Source organism: Sciurus vulgaris (genome assembly GCF_902686455.1).
Source record: "Sciurus vulgaris genome assembly, chromosome: 7".
Taxonomy (NCBI): domain Eukaryota; kingdom Metazoa; phylum Chordata; class Mammalia; order Rodentia; family Sciuridae; genus Sciurus; species Sciurus vulgaris.
The window spans coordinates 8146974-8155614 of record NC_136467.1 but is presented as its reverse complement, the minus strand read 5'-3'; the positions used below and the strand labels follow the sequence as shown (position 1 = coordinate 8155614).

At 44.3% G+C, this 8641-nt stretch overlaps 2 protein-coding genes across 2 annotated transcripts; one reads left to right on the top strand and one right to left on the bottom strand.

Moving 5' to 3' along the window:
- Positions 1-714: 714 nt before the first annotated feature.
- Positions 715-7541, top strand: MRPL18 (mitochondrial ribosomal protein L18). The gene is made up of 4 exons (XM_079148988.1): positions 715-896; positions 1196-1379; positions 6289-6520; positions 7165-7541. Exons 1-4 carry the CDS (start codon positions 845-847, stop codon positions 7234-7236), a joined length of 540 nt encoding a protein of 179 aa, XP_079005114.1. The 5' UTR covers positions 715-844; the 3' UTR covers positions 7237-7541.
- On the bottom strand, positions 1921-3109 carry LOC306666755 (inositol hexakisphosphate kinase 2-like). Its single transcript, XM_079148989.1, has one exon. It carries the CDS (start codon positions 2950-2952, stop codon positions 2680-2682), a length of 273 nt encoding a protein of 90 aa, XP_079005115.1. The 5' UTR covers positions 2953-3109; the 3' UTR covers positions 1921-2679.
- Positions 7542-8641: the final 1100 nt, after the last annotated feature.

The window sequence follows — 8641 nt, the reverse complement described above, 5'->3', positions numbered from 1 at the left end:
AGCTTGAATTCGACGGAAGTGAGAGAACCCAAAAGGGGCGGGCTCAGTATTTTAGACCAATTAGAGACCGGAAGAGAAGGAACGCAAAGGGAAGAACAGTTGTCAGGATTCTGGAGTGCCGGAGGGAGGAAGTGCTCTGCGGAACTCGCGCCCGACTAGGGTTACGCTTGCGCGTTTGGACATTCTAGTACCTTCTGGAAAAGGTGGTCAGGAGGGCGGAGCTTGGAGTTGGGTTGTTACAAGAATTGAGCTCTGCGTTAGAGCTCGGGTTCTGAGCCTCATAACCTCATGCTTTCTCCCTACTTAAATCCTTGCTCGGGGAGCATGGCTGGGCTTTGTCCTGGGACTCACACGTGTAACCCTGGGAGTCTGCACTTGGGTGGTATGGGACAAGGTTTTCCAAGGGCCACAGGGGAAAGCCTCCAGTTCCCAAAAGACAGTACCCTTTTTGAGAAAAAGCCTGTGCACATTGCTCTGCCTCATTTCCTCCCAATGCCCAATTATTGTATCCACACTACAATGATCGCCTTAAGCGACTGCAGGACACTCACATTGGAACGTGAAGTCGTAAAGTGTGGCCTGAAACCAAGGTGATCCCGCCCCACCACCTAGTGCGTTGCTACCAGATGATTGGTCGGCTCTGGGGCTGCGTGCGCCTCGACGTAGGCACTGATTGGCAGAGCGGGGTAACTGAGCGGCAGGGGCCTTGTTAGTTCCGGGTCGAGACAGTAGAGGCTTCCAGGACCTGTGTGGTACGACTTTTCCCTGAGTTAATATGGCGGGTTAGCCACTGAGACCGTCGTGAGGATTAGGAGGCAGGGATTTGCCCGCGATCTCCTCAGCGATGGCGCTTTGGCCGCGGCTCTGGAAGTCGGTGTTGGTTCTCAGGAATCCGGGTAATTAATCTCGCCCCGCTTCCCAGCCCGTTCCCAGGCCGGCCCAGCAGATGTGAATCTGCAAGTCCCCTTTTAGGTTCGACGCATCCCATCGAAAAGCAGACGTGCCGGCCGCCCGAGATGCAGCAGTAGGTGGTTAAGGACCGGGGGGTCTGTGATGACCACTCCCGGTGGCCAGGCGCGCCCTGGGCGCTCCTTCCAGGACCCGAGGACCGGGGAGTGATGGGGTGGTTAGAGGCTGTCCCCGCGCTGTCCCTGTCGGTCGAACTTAGGATCCGTGTGTCGTCTCCGTTTCCTAGAGTGCGGGTTTGCAGCCCTCTCCAGTGCCACGCCGGCGGTGGAGCCTCAAGTGGAGCCCCTGGGAAATGAAGCCGTCGCGCCGGAGTTCACCAACAGGAACCCCCGGAATCTGGAGCTCTTGGCTGTAGCCAGGAAAGAGCGGGGTTGGGGGACAGTGTGGCCCTCGCGTGAGTTCTGGCACAGGTAACCAAGTCTGCCTGCGACTGGCCGGCGGAGTAGTGTGCAGCGCCTTACAGCTTGTTCACCACGCGAGACGGTGCGGGACGTGCCCGGACTCCCCCTAAGAACTTCACACGTGGGTAGAGGCGGGGCGAGCGGAAGGGTTGGGACAATGAACTAGGGTCCTAGGTGCTTACTAAGATATCTGAGGAGAAGACGTTTAAAACACTGAGATCTGAAAGTAGGAAGAAGCAAGAGAGAGTATTCTAGCAGAGGAAGCAGGGTGGAATGAGCTTGCTGTGTCTGAGGAAATGATGGCTCTGTGTACTTGAAGTTGGGCAAAGGGGTGAAGATGAAAATGGAGAAGCAGGTAGGAGGAGGTGAGTCATTAGTTTTGCACATTAAGGTAAGCAGTCGAGATTGGAAACTATGCCAGGATTTAAAATTTGAGCCTGAATGATTTGGTTTTTAAAAGATCATTCTAAGGCCTGGGGTGGTGTGCTTGCCTAGCAAATGGGAAGTCCTGCAAAAGGAGAATAAAAATCATTCTAGCTGCTTTAGAGAGAATAAATTTTTTTTTTTCCATCATTGAAAATGTTTATTAATCTTTACGTACTCTTCTAATACTAAGAGAGATGCAAAAACATTGCTCTTTATATCTTGTGGGAATATTTAATGCCCTGAACAGAAACTCCAACAGCCTGGAAGCTTGCTTTAAGACAGAACCTGAACGCAGGGAAACACAAGTTTGTCACAGGGTAAGAAGCATCTAAAAGTAAGGAAGACTGGGTAAACAAAGCAAAATAAAGGGGCAAACAAAACAAACCACACAGCACAACAGACACCCCAGCAAAGGCTTACTGTAGCACCCCCAACTTAGGTAGGTGCCCAAGCCTTTTGCCTTTTGCCCTTCTCAATTATGCTTTTATTAGTCTTCAGTTTGTCACACACACACACACACAAAAAAAATACAAGGTAGATGGGGTTGGACCAGGAGGACAGACACATCGTGGCCTTGAAAGCAGTTCTCCACCCTTGAGTCTCTAGAACCTGCCATGTGTAATTAGTCTTTGAGGAGGGGGCTGTCAGTAGGAGCATTTCAGCAGGTGCCGATGAGTGCCTTACAACCGACTGGCTGAACACCTTTCCTCCCAGGCCTCTCTGCCCCAGGATCACTCAATCTGCTCAGTCCTTGCTGCCCGCCCGCTTGCTTGCTTGCTGCAGGGGAATGCGTGCTCAGAGAGATGACACTTCTGAGGTGGCCCCCAGCTCTGGGTGCAGAGGAGCCAGGGTGGGGATTTCAGGGGACCACACTTCCCTGTGGTCACAGGGAAAAGGACCAGAGGAAAAAAGGGGGCAGGGGTGGCCAGCTAACAAGGGAACTCTGGCTTTGTCCTTTGTACTGGGGAGTGAATTTGCGCATCTCAGCTGGGAGGGTCTCGTAGAACTGATGCTCCCTCGGGACCAGGGGCTTGCACAGGGTCGTCTCATTGAAGTGTAGAACACAAGAGTGCCCCCCAACCTGGTGGACAAAGGGCTCCAGCAGGATGCCCTTGGTGCAGGGCTCCACATCCATTGCCCTGAAGGCTGGGCTCATCCTCCGGACCCAGGCGGCAGGGAAAAGGGGGAGGCAGTGGGGTCCAGTGGCCAGCACGTCCTCAGTCTCTTGTTTGTCTGATGGTCCTTCTGTTTGGTCTTCACTCCTAGGTTTGTGCAGGCCAGAATGCTCTGCTGCGGCCACAAACCGGTCCCGCGGCACTGAGAGAATAAATTTTTAAGGGGTGGGAGTAGAAGGAGGAAGACCATGTAAGAGTTGATTATTGTAGACATCAAATGCTTTGATGAAGATGGTGGTTTTATTATTTGCAGTGGTGAGGGATCAAACCTAGGGTCTTGTACATGATAGGCAAGTACTCTACAGATGAACTACATCCCGCCTTATGGGTTATTGAAAACTGTTTGCCAGGAACTGTACCGCCTGCTTTAAATGTATTATCTCACTTAATCCTTAAAACTACATCATGAAGCAGGTATGATAATTTTCTCCATTTTACAGGAACAGGGCAGTTGAGGGAGAGATGGTTAGTGAGGGCCAGAGTCAGGATTCAGACATGTTTTATATGATGACTTCAGAAGGAGGACACTAAATTATTACCACTGTGCTGCAGCATATAGGTATTTGTTTTCTTTATGAAGATTAGTTAAAGTAGAATTTTTCTTTGTTTGTGTGTGTGTGTGTGTGTGTGTGTGTAGTGCTGGGTTTTGAACTCAGAGCCTCACACATCAGGCAAGTGCTTCACCACTGAGCTACATCTCTAGACCCCTGTAGAAAGGACTACAAACAGTTATAAGGGCAAGTTAGTAATTGTAACTATGTAATGCATATGGGCCTCTATTGCTCTGCAGTGTGCTAAATGTAGGAAGCACAGTGATAAAGTAGCTATCATCCTTGTCAGTGAAGTCTTCAGTTTCATGATGGAAAGCAGAATAAGAAAGATGCTACAGTTACTGTGATACATTTTTGCTTAAAAGATACAAGGAGGAATCAAAAGGAGTAGGCAGTTCACTTTTGAAATAACCAGGATCTTAAATCTAAAAATCTTTTGAAACTTCTGACATTTCTTTCACTTAATTGAATCATTTAAAGTAGACTTATTCACCCCCCACTCACCAGGTCTGCCTTATTTACCATACTATCATTTCAGAATTTTGAAGTATTATACTAGGAAATGATCTTAGAGATGGAGTCCTACCCTTTCATTAAACATATAGTTGAAAACAAGGATCTGGAAACTGGCCTATGCAACTTGCTATGAAGTATTTTTTTTTTTTTTTTTTTAGCACCACCAACAAACCTGAGAGAACCCACATTTCCAAATCTAGTGCCTTTTCTCTTTTGGATTAGGGATCCTAGTGAGGATTCCAATTTGAGTGTTTTCTTCCTTGAGCTTAATTATAAAAATACAGAGCTGGGGGTATGAATCAGTGTTAGAGTTTGTGTATACACAAAGCCCTGAGTTTATTCCCCAGTACCAAAAAAAAAGTGTAATACAGCCACCTCTTGGTATGCACAGGGGATTGGATTAAATAAATTTCTTAAATCAAATAGCATAGTATTTATAAGTAATCTACACAAATTGTTCTGTTACTTAAAACCATTTCTAGATTGCTTATAATACCTAATACAATGTAAGTGCTATGCAAATATTTATTACACTGTATTGTTCAGGAAATGGTGTCAAGAAAGAAAAGTCTGTATATGTTCAACACAGATATAAGTTTTCCCCCCAGATAGTTTACATCTGTGGTTGGTTGAATCCAAAGATTTGTAACCCCATGTTTTTTTTTTTTTTTTTTTTTAAAGACCCGACAAGAACAATTTTAGTTGTCAATGGATTTTTTTAAAATTTTATTTATTTATATGCGGTGCTGAGGATTGAACCCAGGGCTTCACACATGCCAGGCAAGTGCTTTACCACTGAGCCACAACTCCAACCGTAACCCCATGTTATAAAACCCCAAAAGGAATAGTTTCTTAGGTATCTTTCTAGAGATATGCATATAAGCAAAAATGTCTTTTTTTAACATTATAAGTTTTGTCACATCATAAACATTGTTCTGGAATGTTCTTCTCCAGCCCTCCCATCACTCCCTAAGCATATCCTTAAAATACAGCTTATAGATCTTTCCTCGTGGATAGGAGCATTAGTTCTGGAGCCAGATCCCTAGACTTAATCCCTGGCTCCTATACTTACTAGGTGTAATCTTACTCAAGTTACTTTTCTGTGTCAGTTTTTACAGCTTAAAAAACATGGCAGTAAGATGGGATTGTTTTGAGACAAGAGATGTAGGTACAACAATTAGGATAAACCTAACACAGTATGTGCTCAGTAAATGTTAGCTATTGTTATCATAAAAAGCTATTTCTTTTTAGTGACTGCAGAATAACATTGCAAGCATGTTTTAGTTAACTAGCTCCCTCTTAATGATTGGGCATATTTTCATGGATATAAAAGTCAATATTTTCTGTCTCTGAACATTTTTCAGATCTTTTGCCTAAGAAGATATTGGTAATTCTCTTATTTATTATAGGAGGCTTTTTATATATTAATTATGGAAGTTAGCCTTTAAAAAATTTGAGTTTAAAATATTTTTCAGCCAGGCACAGTAGTACAAACACCTGTAATTCCAGTGACGCAGGAGAATCGCAAGTTTGATGCCAACCTCAGCAACTTAGTGAGACCCTATCTCTAAAATAAAAAGGATTGGGGATGTAGCTCAGTGGTAAATGCTTCTGCTCCCCGTTGATCCCCAGTACCAAAATACATAAATGAAATATTTTTTTCTTTTTCATTGCTTTGTCCCCCATTTGTCCCTTTCCAAGTGCCCCATTTTACATTTATTTTGATGTTAGCTGGAAAATAAAAGCAGAGTAAGTCTATCTATATCCAGCATGTGGTCAGAAACTCAGGTGCACCTCTTCAAGTCCTTTTTTTTTCTTAGATATTTTTAGTTGTAGATGGAAACAATACCTTTATTTTATTTATTTATTTTTATGTGGTGCTGAGGATTGAACCCAGTGCCTCACACATGCTAGGCAAATGCTCTACCACTGAGCCACAACCCCCAACCCGTTTCAAGACCTTTTCTGAAGTGTACGTGTAATAATAAGACTGAGGTCTTCAGAAATACCAAGTTTTTCCTTGATACTTGAGGTTAAGTGGAAATATTTGGTTTATTATTACTGAGAATAGTCTCACTAAAGGCAGAAGGAAAACATGTGTCCCAAGTAATAAGCCAGGTAAATATGTCGAAGTAAATCAACCAGATGTGAATTCTCAAGGGATACTTAGGCATTCATTCACCTGAAAGAATTTAACTTTGGGGTGGATGGATAGTGTTACGATTTTTATCCTCTTCTCATCCCATTTAGGCTGCGAGTTATAAAGACTCAGCATCATGTAGAAGCGATTGTCGAGCATCGAAATGGCAAGGTGGTGGTTTCAGCGTCCACTCGAGAATGGGCTATTAAAAAGCATCTCTACAGAACCAGAAACGTGGTGGCTTGTGAGAGCATAGGCCGAGTGCTGGCAGAGCGGTGCTTAGAGGCGGGAATCCACTTCATGGTCTACCAGCCAACCCCTTGGGAGGCAGCCTCAGACTCGGTATTTTTGTTTCCGTGTACTTACTTAAAAGGTATTGTAGCACTTGGGGTGCAGCTCAGAGGTAGAGGTCTTGCCTAGCATGTGTGAGGCCCCGAGTTTGATTGCTAGCACTGAAAAAAAATTATAGGAGGCACTGTATTCTTTTTTTTTTTTTTTTTTTAACTTGAGCTGAATTTGTATGTATTGATTCTTGATGTTAGATACTTATAAAATAATAGTTTCCAAGTGTTTTCCATGTTGGACCTTGGGGGGAATATTCTGACATTACCTTAATTAATCCTCACAGCATTCTAGAGATAGGGACTGATTATTCCCATTCGGTACACAAATGAACTGAGTCAGTGTTTGGTTGATTTCCAATTCAAAGTGACTGATTCTCTAGCCCATCATGTCAACCACTGTTTATATATTGACATCTTGTGCATGTATTTCAAAATGCTGCTGGTCCCTGACATCTCTCAATTCCTTTTTTTCTTAACCTGTATCATTAAGGTCATTCTCTGAACAACCAGTGCAGACTGGGAGGTTAGCAAGAGCAAATCAGTTGTTATGTCTTTGTCTCTTGGAAAGCAAAGTTTATTTTCAGCTTACTTATGAGTTTTATTTTTTCCTTTTTTTTTTTTTTTTCTGCTCTTCAAAACCAGATGAAACGTCTGCAGAGTGCCATGACGGAAGGTGGCGTGGTGCTGCAGGAGCCCCGCAGGATCTATGAGTGAAATCAAAGCATAGACATTTTGAACATGTAAATTTAAAACTGTCAGCCTCTACAGCCATCAAAGAAGGCATTTGGAAGAAAAACCAGCTTGGAAGTTTTGTAGCAATGATGTAACAGTGGAAGATGATTTGTAGTTAAGGTCATTCCTCTCCCCTTTGTGTGGGGTGGTTTTGTTGTTTTAATCAAGGGCTAAATTCTTCTCTCTTCTTGGAGTTGAGAGAAGTACAAAGCAGACACCAATTAGCTTTTGAAGAGCAAATTAAAAGTTGCTTGTAAGTTACCAAATAAAGGCATTTATGAACTCTTGTTTTCTGGTTACATGAAATTTCTTGCCTGTGAGCTCACTATTTTAAGGGTAACATCCGATGTTTGCGTAAAGCGCTTATCACGGTGGTTCATGGTGAGGGATCTACTGAGAGTTGCTTGCTGCTCAGGTTGTGGGGCTGTTTTTTAGAGTGGGAGATGTCACTCTCATTCTAAACTTGGAATCTTAGGATAAGAGGGCAAATGCTAATAAGCTCCCTTGGGCTCCTGATTCCCAGTGTTTGGGGAGGCAAATTCGAGAGGTAAGGATTGCCTGAGCAACTGCAAATGGAAGTGGAAAGGATGGGCCATGTGTGCTCAGATCGCTGTGACCTGGACCTAACAGGAAGCTTGAGCTGCCTGCAGGTCGCATTGGAGCTCCGGGAGGGGAAGTCATGGCAGTTCTCTAAAGGAGTTGATAAATTCAAAGGAAAGTGTTCACTGTTTGCAGTTATTTGGGAAAAAAATTAATTGCTTAAGCAATTAAGGTGGCTTTGGAAGCATAATTTTCCAAATTTTTAGGTGTGTGCACCAATTGTATATTTAGAAATGAAATACTATCAATCTGAATATTGTGTTATTTTTGAAAGAGAAGTCTTTGCACTAACATTGTTAAAGTCTGGTTGATTCTGAGGCTTTGAACATCCAATGACTTGAGATCAATAAATAACCCTGTGGCGACATCCAAACTTGTAAATTAATTTTTTTTCGTCCCTCAAAGATTGGAGCCCCTCACTTTGAAGACCACTGTTCTAGAATGTTGTTCACATAGAAATCTAGAATTAAAGGGAGAACGGGTAAGAAAGATTGTGTACTAGTGAGTGGAAATCAACAGTAACAAAAACAGGTCGTCCGTGAGTGGCGCAGAGGTGGGACTGGCTGCAGGGAGTAGGTATGTGCAGACAATCTAGGGGCACCAAGGACGCAGTCCAGCCTAACAGGCAGTTCTTGATTGCAAACGACCTTCACCTTGGCAGCAAGTTAGGCTCCAGGCCCGTGGGCAGGTGCAGGCACTGCGGCAACCGCGCAACGACGCGGTGCGGGCGGGTTTCCACGTGCGCGAGCCCTTTAAGGCCCCGCGCGGCGGAAGCGCGTGGGTACCA